Below are 22,194 nucleotides of genomic sequence, written 5' to 3' on the forward strand. Positions count from 1 at the left end.
CCCCCTCACAACCGCCTCACCTTCTCCATGTTGCTGCCCAATAATAACGCAGCAAGTTCAGTAACGCCAAGCCCCCTTCTACCTCTGCCTCTGCAACAGGGTCCTCTTTATCCTTGGCACCTTCCCCGCCCTTACGAACCCTGAAATAACTGTATCTAACTTCTGAAAAAAGGCCTTTGAAACAAAAATCAGAAGCGTTTGAAATATGAATAAGAATCTTGGCAGGACATCCATTTTCACCACTTGGACCTTCCCTGCCAGAGTCAGATGCAACGTATCCCACCTCTTAAAATCCTCCCTGATCTCCTCCACCAGCTTTGTTAGGTTCCACTTATGCAGCGTCGCCCACTCTCCCGTAACCTGGATCCTCAAATCCTGAACCTATCCTTGGTTACCTTAAATGGTAGTGCACCCCACCCCCCTCATGCCCCCCCCCCCCCCCGCTAAATGAAGGGAAAAGCAGTGTTCCCGGTGAACGAGTTGGGTCGGCGAGCCAATTTAGGTTGGGTACCATTTAAGGTGGCAAGAGACTGGTTTAGATACCTGGGGACTCGGGTAACGAGGAAATGGGTGATGCTTCACAAATGGAATTGAACAAAGCTGGTGGAGGAGGCTAGGGAAGATCTCATGAGGTGGGACACACTGCACTTGACTTTGGCAGGGAGTGTCCAAGTGGTGAAGATGGACATTCTGCCGAGGTTCCTTAAAGTCTCCTCCCATAATCAACTGATGCGTGGCCAAGTCTGGAATCGTTCCCAACAACCCCCTCACAAACCCCACATCATCCCAATTCAGTGCATTTACATTCACCAACACCAACGCTATCCCTTCCAACATCCCGCTCACCATCACGTATCTCCCACCTGGGTCCCTCGCTTCCTTTGCACTCACAAACCCCACGACTTTGAGTCAAATCCCGAGTGGAATACCTGACCCACCCATCACTTTCTCAACCAGAGCTGGTCTTTCATGTGGAGGTGCGTCTCCTGCAAAAAGACCACTCCCACCTTCAAACTTCGAAGGTGAACAAAGACCCAAGATCTCTTCACCGGCACATTGAGCCCTCGCACATTCCACGTTATAAGCCTTACTGGAGGCTTACGCCTCCATTCCCGACTACCATCCGCCGTCCTCCTCTTTCGGCTCTGTGCCCTCTAATTTCGCCCTGTTCCGGGCCCATCCAAGATGGTCCCCTTCTCCGACCCTGGCCACGCTTCTTCTCCAACCCTGACGCATCACATCTCCCTCCCCCCCTTCCACTCCCACTCCCCTCCTAGGCCATCCCTCACGGCCATCTCCCCCACCTCACTTACGTTCACCAGCATTACCTGCCAGCATGGCAACTCCTGACCAAAGGCTCCTCCTACTAACCCCCCCACCCTCTCCTCTTTGAGGGTCCCCACGGACCTCCCCCTCCGCCACCCAAACAAAGAAACATCCAACACCACAGATCGCCTCTTCCGGGGGGGGGGGGGGGGGGGGGGGGGGGGGGGGGGGCGGGGAACACCGCCACACGTATCAGGAGAGGGGGACAGAAGTCCCTTTACAAACCTATTACCCCTGCAACAAATAGCCCACCCAGCAAGAACCCTCTACCTGGGAAGAAGATGAAAAAAAACACCCTCCATCCCCTACTCTATCCGTATCCTCTGAACTCCATAGTGCCGGCTCCCCAGTATCCCAATAAAGTTCAGTTCTCCCCCAGTTTGTGCTCTTCAATGAAGACATGGCCATCTCTGGGGTTTAAAGTAATACTCAGGTCACCCTCAGTTTTGCCGGGTAGAGCACCCTGAACCTGATCTGTCGTCAATAACGCACCGCCATGGCCCTGCTAAAACCGGCACACCATTTTACCAGTTCAGCTCCAATGTCCTGGTATATTCAGACCTTGTTCACCCCCCATTCACAGATCCGTTTCTCCCTGGCCCATGGCAGGATCTTTTCCTTTTCCACAAACATGTGGAGTCTTACGATCACCATCCGCAGTGGCTCCCCTACTCTTGGCTTCTGTCTCAGAGACCTGTGTGCTCTATCCACCTCTGGGGTCTTGTCCAACACCCCTCTGCCACCAGCCTTACCCTGCCAACATCCTCATGCCTTCCACTCCTTCAGGCAGGCCGACGATGCGCAGGCTCTGCCTTCTCGACCTGTTCTCTTGCTCTTCCACCTTTGCTCTTAACATCTTGCAAAAGTCTCCCAAGAGCCCCACCTTCACCTCCAATGCCATCACCCGATCGCTGTGGTCCAACATCACCCACTCAATCTGTCGGACCTGCGACCGTTGTGCTTCCAAACACTTCTCGACCCTTCCCATCGAGCCCTTCAGGAGTGCAACAGCCCTTTCAATGGCCTTCGATCGGTCCTCCGGCATCTCTTTTCTTTGTTAACGGAACTCTTCCCTGATGAAAGCTATCATCTGCTCCATCTTGGACTTTCCGACCTGCACCTGCCCTTCCCCCTCCACCATCTTTCCAATAACTGCTGCGCCACAGGACTCTTCCAGCTCCTTGGCCAGGTCTTTCACCTTCTTCTGCCGGGCCTGTAACCAGCAGACATGCCACACCAGTGGGGAACTTCTCCAACCTTCAACTGCACTTTCCCGCCGAAATGTCTCCTGCTTTGGGGTAAAAAGAGCTTGGTTCTACGCCTTCGAGCGGGAGCTGCCCTGAGTGTGACCACTCACACCATGGCCACCACCGGAAGTCCTCCAGCCCCCCCGGTCCGGCGCCTCCTCCTTGCCCTCCTCAGGTGTGGCCACATGTTTCCTTCCACCTCCAGCATGTCGCCCTTCTGCTGTGCCAGATTGTGGAGGGCATAGCAGACCACCACAAAGCAGGCGACCCTCTGGGAGGTGTACTGCAGGGCACCACCAAAGTAGTTGAGGCATTGGAACTGCATTTTGAGGAGTCCGCTTAATGACAGCCCGGGTGGCTGCCTGGGTCTCGTTGTATCTTGTCTTCGCATTGGCCACAGGTCTCCATACTGGTGTCATTAGCCAGGTTCTCAGCGGGTTCAAGAAGGCAACTCACCACCACCTTCTGTAGGGCAACTAGGGATGGGCAACAAATAGCTTAATCAGGGACGCCCACATCCCATAAATGAATAAAAATTGTTTTTAAAGGGTACCCCTTATTCCCCAAGAGCCAACCAGCCATCCTGGGGTGGAACTCGAAGAGGCCGGGGATGTCCGACTGCCCTAGGATGTAGCTGTCGTTCATACTCCCTGGGAAGCATGTACACGCATGCATGATCTTCAGGTGGTGGTCGCACACGAGTTGGATGAGGCGCTGCAGAGATGGTCCGAGTCGCAGGTGGGCATTGCCGAGGCACTGTAGAGCGTGGCCCAGTCACTGAGGAGCATCACTGAGGGCGTCAACATGATGGTGCAGATATTGGGGAACCGCTAGGGTTGGCAGAACCAGATGATGCTGGGGCAGCCGGGGCTTGAACCAGATGCCCCTTCATCCTAAGGTTAACCCAGGCCCTATAGGCACCGACCGGGAGGAGAGGGCTCTGGGTGCCAACCTGGACCTGTTCCATGGAGTGGCGATGGTGGCTACTTGCTCCCCTGACTTCCACCCCTCTGCTGAGGCCGCCTCTCGAAGTCAGTACAGGGGACAGGGCGGCACAGATATGCACGTGCTGCCGACAAGTGAAGGCTGGGCCCTCCGGCCTCAGAGCCCCCAGGGGACACCTGCCAGCGGCATTGAAGGCTACGGGACAAGTTAGGCAGCTGGCAGCCTCCACTTCTGTTGTGCATCCTGGGGAGATACCTAAACATAGCAGTAGAGCTAGGAGGGCCAAGCACGTTGAGGATCACTGAGGGCACCGGGGGAAGGGGGAGGATATGGGAGGGGGGTAGGGAGAGTGAGATTGGGGGGGGGGGGGGGGGGGGGGCAGCACCATCGGGAGAGTGGAGGATTGTAAAACACATTAAACACTTTTGTGTAGGACAGCACGGTGGCTCAGTGGTCAGCAGTGCTGCCGCACGGCTCTGAGGTCCCAGGTTCAATCCCAGCTCTGGGTCATTGTCCGTGTGGAGTTTGCACATTCTCCCTGTGTTTGTGTGAGTTTCACCCCCACAATCCAAAGATGTGCAGAGTAGGTGGATTGGCAATGTTAAATTGCCCTTTAATTGGAAAAAATGAATTGGGTACTCATTAAAAAGAAAAAACACTTCTGTGTGCAACCATTATGAGCCTCTGTCACTTTCTTCTGCAATGCGTGCCTACCTCCAAACACTTGGCCCATCTCTCGAGGCATCTCCCGCTCCCCATGGCAATCACCCACCCTCCAGCTATGGACATATCCCCAGAGCTGTGTCCCATCCCCTGGGTGTTTGAATGTTGGCTGCTGTGTGTGTGATGTTGCCTCCCGCAGTGTCCAGGCATCAAGGTGTGATATGGATTCTAGGCAATGATTCCAACACCCACAGGAATCCACTTGCGTTGTGTGAAGTGCTCACTTAACCACGATTGCCAATTCCCTATTAGCAATGGCCTTCAATCTCGGCAGTCGGTGGGGGTTATGGGTGGCCAGTGGGGCAGAGGGGCAGGGACAAGGGTTGCCCCCGGAACGGATAAGTGATCCAGGGGTTGGCATGATGGTGCCGCGAGCAGTTGCCCTCACGGTTGCCTCCCAGCACCTCCCCCCTCCCGCACCCTCCTGTGGTAGCCCACACCTGCGGAGGGTCCCCCACTCCTAGCCAAGAGTCCCCCGCAGAGCACTAGGATGGCAAGCCCAGCACCACAGGGCTCTTTACCTGTGAGCAAAGATGGCTACTCACCTCCTTAGCTCCCCACAGAAGCCCTTCCGCCAGGTTCACGTTTTTCAAAAGGAGTACTAATTGGTGCCAGCTTGGCCACTTGCTGAGGAGGCCGCTGAATGAAGGAGGCCATTGGATATGGGGTGGTTACCATTAATTGTGTGGAAATTGGGCTTAAGTGGTTTCTCTCCTCGCTACTGCGAGATCCCGATTCGCCTATGGGAGCGGGCCGTTGCATCACAAACTGCGTGGCGCATGGCGCGCTTCTCGTTTTTGGCCTTTCCCACTATTCACTGGCCTCATTTCACCTGAGCGAGGCGGAACAAAGCCAAAAGATCTCACCCTGTGTGTCCGAATCATTGGTAGATTGAATCAAGCAACATGTTCCTTCACTGTTTGTAATAGATAAAAGTATAAACTGTACTCAACTAGCCCGTGCTTGCAAAATCCAAAACAAAATGTCTACTGTTAGATATGATTCCATTAATGGGCAGCTGAACAATTATGAGTGCACTAATAACGACACCAACAACCATTTTAAGATAATCAGTCGAGCTCACCAATGTGGCTCACTTATACTTGCTGGACATACATTCAAATGCAGTGACCCATTCTTTGCAAACAAAAGGAATATGTTCAAGCCTTGTGCCTGGTTTGAATTACTCAGGAACATTGTTTTCTCCATGGCAACACCTCAGCCGATCAGAATCGACTTGCCAACCAATCTCCCTTTCTCCGGTGGTATCGAATGAAATGAAATGAATGAAAATGAAATGAAATTAAATGAAAATCGCTTATTGTCACAAGTAGGCTTCAAATGAAGTTACTGTGAAAAGCCCCTAGTCGCCACATTCCGGCGCCTGTTCGGGGAGGCTGTTACGGGAATGGTGATCGTTTGAAATTTGATACTCTTGAGTTTGTACTAATTAGTGCAAGACAAAAAGCTTCAGCAACATGTCTCTCTTTTCAACAAAATCCAACATCATTGCTTTTGTGACCTCTAGATTTGACTATTCCAATGCTCTCCTGTTTGATAATTCTCCTGCAAAATGCCCTGTGTTATTTTCCATGTTAAGGGCACTGTAAAAATGCATGTTGTTGTTGCTGTTGGCATTAACACTGAATATAAACTGATGCACTCTTGACAGTTATTTTATATATATATATATATATATATATATATATATATATAGACACAAGGTGCAGCACAGTGGCGCAGTGGTTAGCACTGTTGCCTCACGGCGCCGAGGACCCGGGATCGATACGGCCCCGGGTCACTGTCCGTGTGGAGTTTGCACATTCTGCCCGTGACTGCGTGGGTCTCACCCCCACAACCCAAAGATGTGCAGGGAAGGTGGATTGGCCATGCTAAATTGCCCCTTAATTGGAAAACAAAGAATTGGATACTCTATATTGAAAATATATATATATATATATATATATATATATATTGACACATACTTCCATTGACATAGTTTTTTATACTGAGACATCAGGATATCATCTACATGCTGACACATACATTTACATAAGCCATGTATAGGGATGGGCAATAAATGCTGGTATAACCAGTGGTGCCTACATCCCGTAAATGAATTTTTAAAAATACCCTGACACACACATCCACCATATGTACCATGACAACAATGTACCTTCTGCACTATGACACATACACACCATATATATGTTGACACCAATGCATAAACATGAATTCTGACAAATTCAGGGACACAATAGAAACTCCTGTAACCATATACACAGAAGTATGTAGCTCTCCACAACTCGAGCTGAGGTGTTCATCGATCCATTTTAAAGGTGTTGCATTTGTTTGCTCGCCATTGCACTGTGCTTTAAAAAAAATTAGTTTACAGGATGTGGGCGTCGCTGGCTAGGCCAGAATGTGAGAAGGTGGTGGTGAGCTGCCTTCTTGAACTTCTGCAATTCCTGAGGTATAGGTACACCTACATTGCTGTTTGGGAGGGAGTTCTGGAATTTTGACCCAGCAACGATGAAGGAACGATGATATATTTCCAAATCAGATTGTTAGTGACTCGGAGGGGAACTTCCAGTGTTCCCAGATATCTGTTGCCTTTTAGGTGATAGTGATTGTGGGGTTTGGGAGGTAAATCAAGGATCCTGTTATTGGGACAATGCCTTCACTCACCCTCTGTTTTTTGTTGAAGTACAAACTGGAGAAAGATGAGCTGCAGAGTCGGACTCTGAACCTCTCTGTGTGGCACAGTGATCACTTTGGACGCAACCTCTTCCTGGGAGAGGTGGAGATCCCACTTGAAACATGGGATTGGAGCAATATCAAACCTACTTCCTACATCCTACATCCACGGGTAAGATATTGTGCCTGTCCTCCTGCACACATTCACTTACAAAATATTGTCCCATTCCCTGTATACAGTTATATTTACAACATAAGAACTAAGAAACAGCCATTCATCGCAAAAAAAAAAGCTTCTCCTTCCAACAGAGCAGACATGATGTTGACTGTCATGGGGTATGCTAATGCTGAGCTTGCACCTTGTACAGCAGTTAATATTTGTATTCCGAGGTGATATTCTTGATCTCTGAATATTAAACATGTTAGAGAAAATTTGCCAATTGGTTGAAACACATAAAGTTAATGTAATTAATTAGAAACAGAAAAATAGTATGATGTTTGATTTTTGTTCATTTAGTGACTTTCCCATTCATCAGTTGTGCTTGTAGAGCAGCAGTTAAATATGAATGGCCCAGATTTTCCTGTAACGGTGAGATTGGTGATGAAACTACCTTCCACCATCCAAACAGAAAATCTTGATGATCACTCACACCCAATTTTCTGCAGTCCTAGAATCATACAATCATAGAATTTACAGTGCAGAAGGAGGCCATTAGGCCCGTTGATTCTGCACCAGCCCTTGGAAAGAGCACCCCACTTAAATCCACACCTGCACCCCAACCTTGTTCTTTGGACACTTAAGGGCAATTTTAGTATGGCCAATCCACTTAACCTGCACATCTTTGGACTGTGGGAGAAAACGGGGCACCCGGAATAAACCCATGCAGACACGGGGGGAACGTGCAGACTCCGCACAGACAGTGACCCAAGCCGGGAATCGAACCTGGGAATCTGGAGTTGTGAAACAACCACTCTGCTACCATGTCAGCCTAATCTGCCACCTTAACGCGAACAGGAGGAGTAGAGACAGAGGACACCCCTGCCTTGTACCCTTTTTCAATAAGAAATACTGCTAGCTCGAAGCATTAGAGCATACACTGGCCGTAGGGGCTCCATACTACAGCCAAACCCACAAAATGAACTTCTGCCCAAGACTAAATTTACTAAGGACCTGAGAAAGGTGTTCCTACTCTACCCTATCAAATGCCTTTTCAGCATCCATGGACACAATCACTTCTGGTTCGGAAACTGGAGAGGGGGAAAGGACAATATTTAATAGCCACCGTATATTAGCCGATAGTTGCCGACCCTTAACAAAGAATGCCTGGTCGTCCACTATCCCCCCCGGGACACAGGGCTCCACTCACAGTACCGACCTTAGCTAATAGTTTGACGTCAACGTTGAAAAGAGATATGCATCTATATGATCCACATTCCATGGAGCACTTTTCCTTCTTCAAAATGATAGAGATAGAGGCCTGTGTAAGTGTAAGGACAAGAAATCATTAAACATATCCACGGGGCAGCACGATGGCACAGTGGTTAGCATTGCTGCCTACGGCGCTGAGGACTTGGGTTCGAATCCCGGCCCTGGGTCACTGTCGTGTGGAGTTTGCACATTCTCCCCGTGTCTGCATGGGTTTCATCCCCACATCCCCAAAGATGTGCAGGATAGGTGGATTGGCCTCACTAAATTGCCTCTTAATTGGAAAAAATAATTGGGTACTCTAAATTTATTTTTTAAAAACATCCACTATTAATCACATTAACTGGCTCGCGAACGTCTTATAAAATTCAATGGGAAATGCATCAGGGCCGGGGGCTTACATGTTTGCATCTGTCCAATATATCTCATTACTCCCTCAGGCCTCAACAGGGCCTCTACCTCCTCCCGTCTCTCTCTCTGCACCGCCGAAAGGACAATCCATCTGGGATTGCCAACATGACTGACCCTCTCCCGGGGGCTCTGACCCATAGAAATTCCTGTAAAATGCCTCAACAGCCACATTGACTTCAATGGGGGTGGAAACCAAGCTGCCGCACAAGTTCCTGATCCATATAATCTCCTGGGAAACCACCTGCCGCCTCAACTGCTGGGCTAATAGACGGCTGGCCTTCTCCCCGTACTCGTAAAATACTTCCCTCCAGTGCCGCAGCTGGGTAACCGCCTTTCCTGTGGACAACAGATCAAATTGTGTTTACAGCTGCTTCCTGTTCGCCAGCAACTCTGGGGTAGCTTCACACAAATATCGACGAGCCATCTCAAGAATCGCACCCACCAGTCGCTGCCACTCCACCCACAGTCCAATCCAAATGCGCCTTATAGGATTACCCCCCCCCCCCTCTAACAAACGGCTTAAAGGCTTCCCACAGTGTGGAGGAAGAGACAGAGTGGTTCCTATTGAACCAAATATATTCCTTTATGAATGTGGACATGAGCCCACAAAACATTTTATCTGCTAACAGCGCTAAATCTAACCTCTCCGCTCACTGGGATCTGCTCCAAGACCAAGTCCACAAAATGTGGAGCCTGGTCCGAGATTACGATTGCCGAGTACTATACCCTCCTCACCCAAGGTAGAAGGGACCTACCCAATAAGAAGGAGTCAATCCTTGAATAAACCTTGTGCACATGGGAGAAGAACAGAACCCCCACACCCCAACCATGACCCCACCCCTCCCATCACAAAGACTAGAAGGTGGCAGTTATGAGCTGAAAAGTGGCTCTCGTCTAAGAACATCGACTAAGGCCCTTTAACTCCAGAAAACGGGCACCAGAAGTTCAGAATAAAACCCAGACTAACCCCCCATCGACCGCACTGCCAACCAAGATGGGAATGATTCAGCCGCCCAGCCAAAATGCCAGTAGAGACAAGGGGAGAGAAACCTCAGCCTCAGAACAAGGAAACATTCGTGGAGGCACAGAACCAGCAAGGATCGGCCCCGCAGAATTCCCAGCACAGGCCAGGTGCTGATGGACAGAATGATGTGCTTCATCACCTCCGAGTTCCAGAAACATAGGGAGGAGATTAAATAAGAGCTTGGTGACCGTCGAGGCGGCAGTGGAGGCCACAACGGCCCCCGTGAGGGTGACAATGGACAACATGGAGAAAAGAGGCCCAGGAGAAAACGGGACCCTGAAAATGCTGCCACGGGGTCCGGATCGCAGCACTCGAGGCCAAGGTGACAAGGCTAGTCAAGACCCAGAAGGGGTTGAAGGACAAAGTCGATGACCAAGAAAACCCATCACGTCCATAAACCAATTGGTACATGTCCAGAACAGGAATGGAAGCCAACAGTCTCCAAACAAATATTGATTATATCAATTTGGCATGTAAACATTTACCAGTACCACCGATGTGCCCGCCAAAGACCCATTGACCATCACGGATCTGCCTTAGGATCTGCCATGGTCTTAGTGGCTGAAGAAAGAATCTGTTTGTTAATTAATATTGCCACATCTTGGGCCCTTCCATTAAAACCCGAATTAACCACTTATCTCACCCACCCCTTCCACAATCTGGTCTGATTGTTTACCCGTAAGTGAGGCCCCGGCAAAAACACCACATCTGCACTTATATTCTTGAGTTGAGCAAAACCTCTTGACCTTTTTACCAGGTCACTCAATCCATAAGTTCATAAGATATAATGGCACTAGGCCATTTGGCCCATCAAGTCTGCTCCACCATTCAATCATGGCTCATCTCAGCCTGGCCTTAACGCCTCAGTCCTGCCTGTTCTCCATAATCCTTTAATCCATTAACAATTAAAAGCTGTCTAACTCCTCCTTAAATTTACTCACTGTCCCAGCATCCACTGCACTCTGGGGTAGCAAATTCCACAGATTCACAACCCTTTGGAAGAAGTAGTTTCTCCTCAGCTCCTTTATCAATTTTCTACCCCTTATCCTAAGACTATGATCTCTCATTCTAGAATGCCCCACAAGCGGAAGCATCCGCTTCTCATCTACTTTATCCATATCTTTTATCATCTTGTATACCTCAATTTCATCTCCCCTCATTCATCTAAACTCCAGAAAGTATAGGCCTAAACAGTTCAATCTCTCCTCATACGACAAACCCCTCATCTCTGGAATCAACCTAGTGAACCTTCTCTGAACTGTCTCCAGTGCCGCTATTTCTTTCCTCAAATAGGGGGACCAGAACTGTGCCCAATACTCCAGGTGCGGTCTCACCCATGCCTTGTACAGTTGCAAAAACACTTCCTTACCTTTATACTCTATACCTTTTGCTCTAAATGCCATGGAAGTATGGGAGTCCTAATCCCCCCCCCGGATCGATAAAAGGACGGCGTTATCGCCCACCCCAGGGATAAAACATACCTCATAAAATAGTATGCCAACAAAACTGAATTCCCGACAGGGGATCATAGAATCCCTACAATGCAGAAGAAGGCCATACGGCCCATCGAATCTGCACAGACCCTCGGAAAGAGCACCCTATCTAGGCCCACTTCCTGCCCTATCCCTGTAACCCCATATAACCCTTGGACATACAGGACAATTTAGCATAGCTAATCCACCTAACCTGTACATTTTGGACTGAAGGAGGAAACTGGAGCACCCGGAGGAAACCCACGCAGACACAGGGAGAATATGCAAACTCCACACAGACAATTGCCCAAGGTCTGAATCGAACCTTGGACCCTGAGGCTGTGAGGTAGCAGTGCTAACCACTGAGCTACTAGGCCGATATATCATTCCAACTATAATACTTGAGACAGCACTTCTCATAGCAGTTAGCCCCTCACCAATAAATATACCACATGTGAAACAAGAATTCCCCATCATCCCCAAACACCGAAAAACAAAAATTTACCTCAAATATGGACAACTATATTCAGGGTACCCCAACACTCTTTCCAACACACAGCAGTCAAAGACCATGCATAGCACAGTTAACTAGAACCAAATCCATGCTTTTTAACAAAGGCATCAAAGTAAAAGTCCTTTGATTCATAGGTGGCACACAGTCCTGCCAGATATACCACCCCAAACCAAACTCTCTTCTTGTACAAGACGGCCTTAACCTTGTTAAAGGCTGCCCGCGTCCTTGCCAGTTCAGCTCCAACGTCCTGATAGATCCTAACGAGATTGCCCTTCCACTTCCAATCTCAATGTTCCTTGGCCCACTTCAGGACTCACTCCTTCACCTGGAAACTATGAAAGCGAATGATGACTACACCTGGCGGGTCATTCGGCCGAGGCTACTGATGAAGTGTCTGATGGGCCCTGTCCAATGGAGGGGACATGAGACCACCCTCCCCCATCATTTTCCCAAACATCTACGAAGGATACGCAGTAGGATTTGGCCCTCCAACCCCTCCAGCTACCCCACGACTCTGAGGTTCTGGTTTCTCGAATGAATCTCGAGATCGTTGACTTTGGCCGTCAACCTCTGCTCTTCCAACAAATCAAGCTGCTCACTGTAGCCACGTAAAATGGCTGCGTTCCGATTAATCTGGCCAAAACCCAGTTTAAAAAGGCTAACCCGAAAGACTTCTGGGAAAAGCAGCTAACAAGACACAAGCAGGCAGATGCAGACAGTATTGCATATTCAGCTCTGGGAAGTTAGCCCAGATCGATACTCAGGGCTATCAACAGCCCATCAACCCAGGTATTTGCAGTTGCATTCAGGACTGTTTGCAACCCATCTATCCAGACATCTGCAGTTAAATCGGCTATTCCCGGGAACAATTGCAACATATTAGCAATTGAATACCGGGCCAGACCTGTCGGCGCCTGCAGTGGCCGAAACAAAGACAGGTGAGCGACCACCCCCCGATCGAGGAATCGCCTCACCATTGGACACATCGACCCCAGAGATTGGGGACAGATCCAATCACTTGGGACTCAGGGTCAAGGGCCGCCCGGGAGGCGGGAAGCCCCTGGGCCCTATAAAAGTGAGGGTCCAAGTTCAGATCTCTCTCTCTCTGCTCTTCGCCTGCTCGAGACCTTCGCAAGAACAGCAACCGGCAACAGTAAGTTTGAATCCAGCGATCGCTATCCGGTAGAGACACCTAGCCACCGACCTGTAGCAGCCTTTTTGAATCCCGCGGGCCAGATCGGATTGGACAAGCCATTCGTTTCCCTGACCTGGTGGGCTCTTCCTAAGTTAAGTATTGGCCAGTAGTGATAGGTTTATTATATAGAAAGTAGTATTAGGGTATTAATATTCTTGTTGTATATAATAAATGACCGTTGTTTTAATCCTTACTAAGCGGTGTGCTGTATTATTAATCATAACCTGAACTTGAACCACGTGGCGGTATCATAAAGATACCTGGCGACTCATGAGCAAAGGTGACGTAATCAGAGCCAATAGACTAAGGTTAAAAAGAGCAACATCACCGTGCCTTGACAGTGCTTTCTCCACACCCTCTAGCACCTCGCCATGCTTCTTCACCGTCTCGGCAGTCTTTTCCAGTGTCAATTGGATGGGGCCCAGGGCCTCTTCAATCGACTTTCACGGGTTCTCCGACATCAGTTTCCACTGTTTATCAAGGTGAACTGGAGAGCATATCTGCTGTTACCGGGGACGCGGCTGTCGCCACTACAGCCTCTGCCATTTTCTCCACGGAGGAGCTACGTGATGCCTTCGAATCAGATAACAAAGTACCTTCTGCAGGCTGCTTACCTCCCTTTTCCAGCATTGGTTTGGCATAGTATCCTGTATTATCAAACAAGTATGTTTTTCTGCGAAACCTTCCCTGAAAACCCAGGCAAAAAGGACTCTTAAAACAAGGATTTTGGCGGGGCTGCCTAGTGAGCGACCTCTGCTCACATGCCGGCACTGGAAGTCCCATGGCTGAATATTGCTTGATGCTAACCTGAGGGTAGGAATTGTCCTGAATTTTCCTTTCCATAGATTTTGATGGAAACCCGTCAATTGTCAAATTTCCCATTACCCTTCTGCAGGGTACGAGTCTACAATAGCCTGCTAGGTAATTGAACAGATGATGCAGCTCAGCTTAGCTCATTGCCACCGATATGGAGTGTGCGTGTTGGGCCCCTGCTTCCTATCACCATCTCCACCATTGACCTTCTCTCAAGATTCAAATCTATCTACCGACACACTTGCTGAAATCTGCCATTGTTGGGTTCCCCTCATCTGTGTAACTGTATGAGGCTGAACCACATTGCCATTCCCCAAACTGTATGTGAAATGTAAATAATAATGCATGTGGAAATAAAGTATGTGAATCTACTCTTGTGCAGATTGCTGCTCCATCTAACATGATCCGAAGCAACAGTCAGCTGTACTTGTCGGTGAAATTCATCCCAGCGGGAACACAAGGTACATTCAGTCACATCATAGAAACAAAGAAAATAGAAGCTGGAGTAAGTCATTCGGTCCTTCGAGCCTGTTCCACCATTCAATATGATCATGGCTGATCCTCTATCTCTTCTTTTTCCAATTTAGACTACCCAATCAATTTTTTCCAATTAAGGGGCAATTTGGCGTGGCCAATCCACCTACCCTGTATATCTTTGGGTTGTGGGGGTGAAACCCACGCAGACACGGGGAAAATGTGCAAACTCCACACCGTGACCTGGGGCCGTGATCGAACCCGGGTCCTCAGCGCCGTAGGCAACAGTGCTAACCACTGCGCCACCGTGCCGCCCTAGGCTGATCCTCTTTATCAACGCCATAGTCCCGCACTCTCTCCACAACCTTTATTTTGCACATCTTCACACCCACGCTGTATTTTTCCCTTTGAGGAATAGTGGGGAAAGTGGTGGAAGGATTCTTGAGCTCGTTCCCAGCCTTTTGAATTGTGTTAGGAATGCTCCTTCATAGCCAACAAGTTCTGGACTCAAACCCAGTGGTTGGATGCTACCACTAAGACCTCCTATACTCCTTAATGTCTTTAGAGTCCAGCGCCGCGATTTAGCAACCCTTTTGATCACGGCACAAATCCCACAATGGCCGCTAAATCTCGAGAGCAGCCTGGCATGGGTATTGCACTGGCGAGATCTCTGGTTGAGATCTTCCCAGCCACCCCACCAGAAAGGCTGTGAACCTGATTTCCATAAATTTTAATGAATTAACATATGCTTAGTGGCCTTGATACCATAACATCCACCCACTCGTTACCCTCCCACCCATCAGGTGTGGAATCACGCCGGCGCAAATCATTACTGCTTTTCAAAAACGAAAACCAATTGTGATGACAACACCAGGGGCGCAGGGTAAGGGACCAAACCTATCACTCTCCCTGGAAACTCTCTGAGGCTTAACCAGCAACTTTGGTGTGATACTTAAACCCAAGATGAGTTTCTGACTATAAATGCACTCCGTCAGTAACTAACTTTGCACCTACGTCAGCCCTTCAGCTACTGAAATCCTCATCCATGCCTTTGTGACCTCTAGACTTGACTATTCCAATCCTCTACTTTTTTTTAAAATTTAGAATACCCAATTAATTTTTTCCAATTAAGGGGCAATTTAGTGTGGCCAATCCACCTACCCTGTATATCTTTGGGTTGTGGGGGCGAAACCCACGCAAACACGGGGAGAATGTGCAAACTCCACACGGACAGTGATCCAGAGTCGGGATCGAACCTGGGACCTCGGCGCCATGAGGCAGCAGGGCTAACCCACTGCGCCACCGTGCTGCCCTTATCCCAATCCTCTACTGACTGGTCTCCCATGTTCATCCTCCATAAACATGAGGTCACCAAACATTAACTGTGTCCCAATTCACACCTCCTTCCATTCACCCAATACTGCTGATCTACATTGCCTCCTGTTTAGGCAGTGTCTTGATTTTAAAACACATACATATTTTCAAATCCCTTCATGGCCTCACCCCTCCCTATCTCTGAAATCTGCTTCAGGCTTAAAATCCTTCGGGATATCTGCCTTGAGCATCCCTGATTTTTAACGATTCCCGGCTTGGGTCACTGTCTGTGCGGAGTCTGCACGTTCTCCCTGTGTCTGCATGATTTTCTTCCGGGTGCTCCGGTTTCCTCTCCCAGTCCGAAGATGTGCAGGTTAGGTGGATTGGCCATGCTAAATTGCCCTCAGTGTCCAAAAAGGTCAGGTGGGGTTACTGGTTCACAGGGATAGGGTGGAGGTGTGGGCTTGGATGCGGTGCTCTTTCCAAGGGGCGGAACAGACTCGATGGGCCGAATGGCCGCATTCTGCATTGTAAATTCTATTATTCTATGAATCATACCGCCATTGCTGGTTGTGCCTTTTATTATCAAGTTCCTTAATTCTTGAAATCCCTCCTTAAACCTCTCCGCCTCTCTTTCCTTCTTTAAGATACTGCTTAAAACCTAGTCCTTTCACCAAGCTTTAGTTAGCTATCTGCCCTAATAGCCCCTTATATATCAAATATGTTTGATAAAGTAAAGTAAAGTTGCCATTGTTCCAGAGAACTGTAGGTTACTTTCTCCTTTGAGGGGCAGAGCTGACTGGTGGTAATTTAACCTGAGGATCACCACACCTCAGGTCAGGGACAAGATTGAGAAGGCGAGGCCTTCATGAATAACCTCAGCCGGTATGGGAATTGAACCCGCGCTGCTGGCCTCTCTCTACATTACTAAACAAACTGTCCAGCCAACTGAGTTAAACTGACTATCAATGGGCGCGATTCTCCCATTGGGCGGCTAAGTGCCGACGTGGGTGTAAAAACGGGAGTGTTTTACTCCGGCGTCGACGCCCTTTCCGATACTCGATTCTCCGGGCCACCGTGGGATAGCACGGCGCTGGAGCGGCCCACGCTGCTCCAGCTGCCGATCCCAGCTGAACCTGGCGCCGCGGGGTCCGCGCATGTGCAGCTGGGCCGGCACCAACTAGCGCATGCACAGTGACCTTCCCCACGCCTGCTCCGACACCAAATGGCGCAGGGCTACAGGGGCCGGCGCAGAGGAAAGGAGTGGGTCGGAGAATTCCGCCCAATATGTTTGATAATGCTCCTGTGAAGCAAGCACCTTGGAATGACTACATTAAAATCACTCAATAAACACAAATTGTTGGTGTTAAAAAGTTCACATTTCCCCACATTATACCCCGAGCAGCAAATTCTTGCCCACATTTAATCCACATGTTGTACTTTGCAGGCTCCTTGCCTCCTCCTCACAGCTTATTTTCCCACTAGCTTTGGATCATCAGCAAACTTGATGCCTTCATCCCAGTTCTTGACATAGATTGTAAATAGCTGAGGCCTAAGCACTGATTTTTGCAGCTCCCAACTAGTTACAAGCTGCAGAGAATCATAGAATGATTACAGCACAGAATAAAGCTATTTAGCCCATCATGTCAGGCCATCTTTTTGCAAGAAAATTCAGCTAGTCCCACTACTGTGCCTTTTCCTAATTTTTCTATCTTCAGATCTTTATCCAAGTCCCCTTTGAAAGCCACAATTGAACCTGCCTCCACCATATTCTCAGCAATTTATTCCAGATCCTAACTATTTGCAATATGATCCTTTTAGTCCCACACTCTGCTTTTTATATATTAACCAATCCTCATTATGGGCCACACTCCCCGGGTTATATGTACAACGTGACTTGTTCACATGAGATTTCAGACCTGCTTCTTTGTTCTTTTTTGTTTACCTGAGCTGAGCTTCAAACACCTCATCCACTCCATCATCAAGACCGTCTACTTTCACCTTAGTAATACCAGCTGGATATTCGGAGCTGGTGGCGTTGGTCCGTATGCTTGCCTTGGGGGCGTTGTTCAGAAGTTTCACCGGGTAGTGAACCCTGTCTGGACCCAACCTGCTCTAGTACCTCAATAAGGTATCTCCAGTCCACTCTGTCGAAGGCCTTTTCTACATTCACCTCTGGTGTTCTTTCCCCGGATGGGGTCATTATCACGTTCAGCAGCTGTCTGATGTTCACAGTTAGCTGTCTGGCACGTTGTTCTCCATCCGCATAGCCAGGACATATGCGAGTATTTTCACATCTACATTGAGCAGCAAAATGGGTCTGTACGATCCGCACTCCATTGGCCATTTGGGGTATCAGTGATACAGTGGACAGTGTTAGTGCTGGAGGCATGGTGCCCCTCACTAGCGAGTCTGTGAACATCTTCTGCAGATGGGGGGGCCAGTGTCGTTCCGGATTTTTTGCAGAAGTCTGCCGGGAACCCATCGGTCCCGGCGCCTTCCCCATCTGCATGGAGTTTGATGCTCTCCATGACCTTTACCAGTCCTAGTGGTGCTTCCAGCTCCCTCCATCTGTCGTACCCCACGACTGGCATATCGAGGAACTGTTTCACCCCCAAGTTCTCGTCGGGGGGTACGGAGGTGTACAGTCCCCGGAAGAAGGTCTTGAATGCTTTGTTGACCTTTTTTGGTTCAGCTACCAGTCTGCCTCTGCTATTCTTTACCTGGGCTGTTTTCCTCGTGGCTGCCTGCTTTCTCAGCTGGTGAGCCAGCAGGTGGCTAGCATTGTCTCCATGTTCATAAAATGTCCCCCGTGTCTGGCAGAGTTGGTACACTGCTTTCCCGGTGGATAGCAGGTTAAAGTCCGTTCCTCTCTGCCAGAAGCTCTATGGTCATGGCCTCGAAGTATCGCCTGTCGACCTCCATTTTGGAGCCTTATAGATGACAATTTCTCCCCTAATCACAGTCTTCAGTGCCTTCCAGAGTGTTGAAGGTGAGACTTCCCCGTTCCGGTTGTTCATAACATGATATTTTCTGGCAGAAGATCTTGTCGAACAAGAAAGTCATGTCCAACTTCCATGTGGGCCGTTAAAGACATTACCCGTCTCCAACCTCACATCCATGTCGTGTGGAGCGTGGTCGGCGATTACAATCGTGGAGCATTCCACTCTCACTATGTCTGGAAGCTCGGTTTTCCCCACTACAAAGAAGTCAATGAGGGTACAGACCCTGTGTACTAGCGAGAAAAACGAGAATTCCTCCTCACCCAGATTCATGAACCACAATGGGTCCACCACCCGTATCTGTTCCATATAAGTTCCCAGTTCCCGAGCCATGCCTGTCGTTTTCCCTGTTCTGGGGTTTAATCTGCCCATCAGTGGGTCCTGTACACAGTTAAAGTCTCCCCCTCCCCCCATGATCAGTCGCTGGGTATCTTTTATTTAATGTATTTTATTCCAAACTTATTCAAACAGTTACAAAACATGAACAATCCAGGGAACATGCCCTCCTTCACACAATTATACAGTTTGTACAGATTTTTCTGCATTTTCACCCCCTCCCTCGTCACGACGAACAGCTCTTCAAACATGGCCACAAACAGCCCCCACCTTGCCTCAAAGCCCTCCGCTGAACCCCTCAGTTCATATTTATTCTTTTCCAGATGGGGAGAGTCATATATGTCTCCTAGCCACGCTGCCACCCCTGGCGGCATTGACGACCACCACTCTAACAAGATCATTAGGCAGGCAACCAGAGAGGCGAAGGCCAGACACGGCCTTCCCCCCCTCTATCAGCTCCGGCTTATCTGATATCCCAAATATCACCGGCCCCCTCTTCCCCCACAATCTTTGTTAGTGTCGCAAACACTCCCGCCCAGTATCTCTCCAACTTCTTACAGCCCCAGAACATACGTGTGTGGTTTGCTGGTCCCTGCCCACACTTCTTTCATTCGTCTGCCACTCCCTGGAAGATCCCACTCATTCCCACCTGATTCATATGCACCTTGTGTACCACCTTAAGTTGTACCAGGCTCATCCTTGCACACGAGGAGGTAGTGTTTGCCCTACGTAGTGCTTCGCCCCACACTCTCCAATTTATCTTCCCTCACAGCTCCACCCCACCCCAATTCTCCTTATTCTTCACCACCTGCTCACCCCCCTGTTGTCGGTGTGTGTCTCTGTCGGGGATTTTCGCCATGGTCTTCTTTACAAATTCCGTGTCGTCCCAGTTGGGAGCGTACACGTTCACCAGGACCACTGGTGCCCCATCCAGGACACCACTGACCATGACATACCGTCCCCCTTGGTCCATAACTGTCCTTGTTGCCGTTAACATTGTCCTCTTACTTATCAGTATGGCTATCTCCCCTAGCTATCGTCTCATAGCAGGAATAGTAGGTCTGTTCCACCCAACCTTCCCTGCCCACAGTTGATCCTTCTCCCTCAGGTGTGTCTCTTGGGGGAAGACTATGTCAGCTTCCATACCTTTCAGATGTGCAAAGACTCTGGATCATTTCACTGGGCCATTAAGTCCCCTGACGTTCCGGGGGGGGGGTTGTACCTCCCCTCCTGCGGGATCAGCTATACGTACCATGTGGATGCGCCCCTGCACTCCGCAGTTTTCTTTGCTAGGGGGCCATCCAAAATGGCCGTGGTCACAGTTCTTGCCATGAGGCCGGGCCTCTGCGCTCCGGGGTTTCACTTTGTCCAGGAGCCGCCAACTGTGTGCATGCCATGTGAGTGAGCCCTTGCACTCCACGGTTTCCCTTTGTTTAGGGATCCTCCAAAGTGGCTGCTTACAGTGCCATCTTGTTCCATGTTTCCGAGAGTGACCTGCTGAAGCCAATATAGAGCCCTTACTCCCCTCTTGTCATTTTGTTCCCCCCGCTGGTTTTGATTCCCCCCCGCTTCCCCCCCTCTTCTGTCTACTCCCTGCCTTCTCCCCCACTGTAGCTGTGTCTCCCCACCCCCCCCCCCCCCCCCAACCCTGCCAGAAGCTCTCTCCCCGGTGGGAGATGCGCTGCAGCCACCCTCTCACTTATACCTCCTGGTGCTAGCTTTCCTGCTAGTTTGGTGGCCCCTGTCCCAGTGTCGATCCAACCCCCTCTTAGGCCCGCTCTGCTATCTCCTCCTCACCCGCTCCTACGCTCTGCCATCCTTGTCCCCTCCTTCCTATTAGCTGGCTTCCCTGTTCATAGTGAGGCGATGCAGTCCCGTGCAAAATCGTCCATTTCTTTCCTTAACCTCCTCTGTCCCTTCCTCACCACTGCCTCTCTTGCTGCCTGTCCAGACCGTTCTTACAAACAAACTCGTCTACCTCTGCACGGGCAGTAAAATAATGTTCTTTGCTCTGATATGTTACCCAGAGCCTGGCTGGGAATAACACCCTGATCCTGACCTTGTTCTTATATAGGACCGACTTTGCAAGGTTAAATTCCACCATGCGCTTTGCTAGGTCCGTCCCAATATCCTGAAACACTCTGATTTTATGTCCCTCCCAGTTGCATGCCTTCTTCTGTCAAGTCCAGCTAAGGTTCCTTTCCCGGTTCTGATACTTGTGCAACTTGGCTATAATTGTCCTCAGCTGCTCCCCGGCCCTGGGCTTTGCACGGAGCAGCCTGTGGGCCCTGTCGCTCTCCGGTAGCTTAGGGAAGCTGTCCCTCCCAACTAGGTTGCCCAGCATTTAAACCACGTAGTCAGTTGGGTCCCTGCCCTCGATTCCCTCCGCAGGCCCAATGTAGGCAGAATGTTCTGCCATCTCGACCGATTCTCCTAGTCCTCGACCATCCCTTTCAGGCTCCTGGGTCGCCAACAACCTCTTGGTCTCCGCCTCCAGGGCAACAATTAGGTCGCTCTGGTCCATCGATGCATTTTCCAGCTCCCATATCGTGCTCCCCTGGGCTTCCAGCCCCTTTCCCATGCCGTCGAGAGCCATCTGCATGACGGCTAGCACCTCCATCACCCCCACCTTGACTGCCGCCGATATCTCAGCCTTGATGTCATCCTTCATCGCTTTTCGTTCGCCGAGTCGCCTCTTGGGGGTGGCCGAGGACCCCTTGCCTCGTGGGTCTGCTGGCCCACTTGCTCGGCCCTCCTGTCCCTTGCCGTCATTTTTGTTGTCCCCATGGCCTCTCGTGCTGCTGCTTCCTGGCATTTTCGTCGACCGTGTTATCGTTGAGGGTGAAGGGAAGTTTAAGTCTGATTTTACGGGCTAAATTTAGTCAAAAGTGCCTATTCTTTTTTTTTTAATGTTTTTATTCTCCATTTTCACATTTTCCTTCAAAATTTACACCCCTCCCACAAACAGTAAACGGTAACAAATACAAAATCAATCCCCTTAACAATACCAACAATCCCATCCTCCCACCACCCCAAACAACGGCCCACCTGTCAATATATGCATCCAATAAAACAAACCCTCCCACGGTGGCAACAAAAAAACAAAGGAGAAAAAGGAGTCCGGGACCGCCCATGGTCACCATTGACCTATAGAGTCCACCCCCCCTCCCCTCCCTACACTCAACGCCCTCCAACCTCTGAAAGAGTACCGTACATGATACCCAAGAGTTGTACCCTCCCCCCCCCCCCCCCCCCCCCCCCCCCCCCCAAGTCTC

General features: G+C 49.7%; 1 protein-coding gene across 3 annotated transcripts in view; it reads left to right on the forward strand.

Annotated features, from left to right (window-relative positions):
• The window catches only part of LOC140414227 (synaptotagmin-like protein 1), a 142,396-nt gene that overhangs the window by 100,006 nt on the left and 20,196 nt on the right, over positions 1-22,194 (forward strand). For all 3 annotated transcript variants that reach the window (XM_072500967.1, XM_072500966.1, XM_072500968.1), the window contains exons 11-12: positions 6,949-7,110; positions 14,176-14,254. In XM_072500967.1, coding sequence (XP_072357068.1) covers positions 6,949-7,110; positions 14,176-14,254 — 241 coding nt within the window. The remainder of the gene's footprint in view (positions 1-6,948; positions 7,111-14,175; positions 14,255-22,194) is intronic.

The sequence above is a fragment of the Scyliorhinus torazame genome, chromosome 1 (assembly GCF_047496885.1).
Source record: "Scyliorhinus torazame isolate Kashiwa2021f chromosome 1, sScyTor2.1, whole genome shotgun sequence".
NCBI classification, from domain to species: Eukaryota; Metazoa; Chordata; class Chondrichthyes; order Carcharhiniformes; family Scyliorhinidae; genus Scyliorhinus; species Scyliorhinus torazame.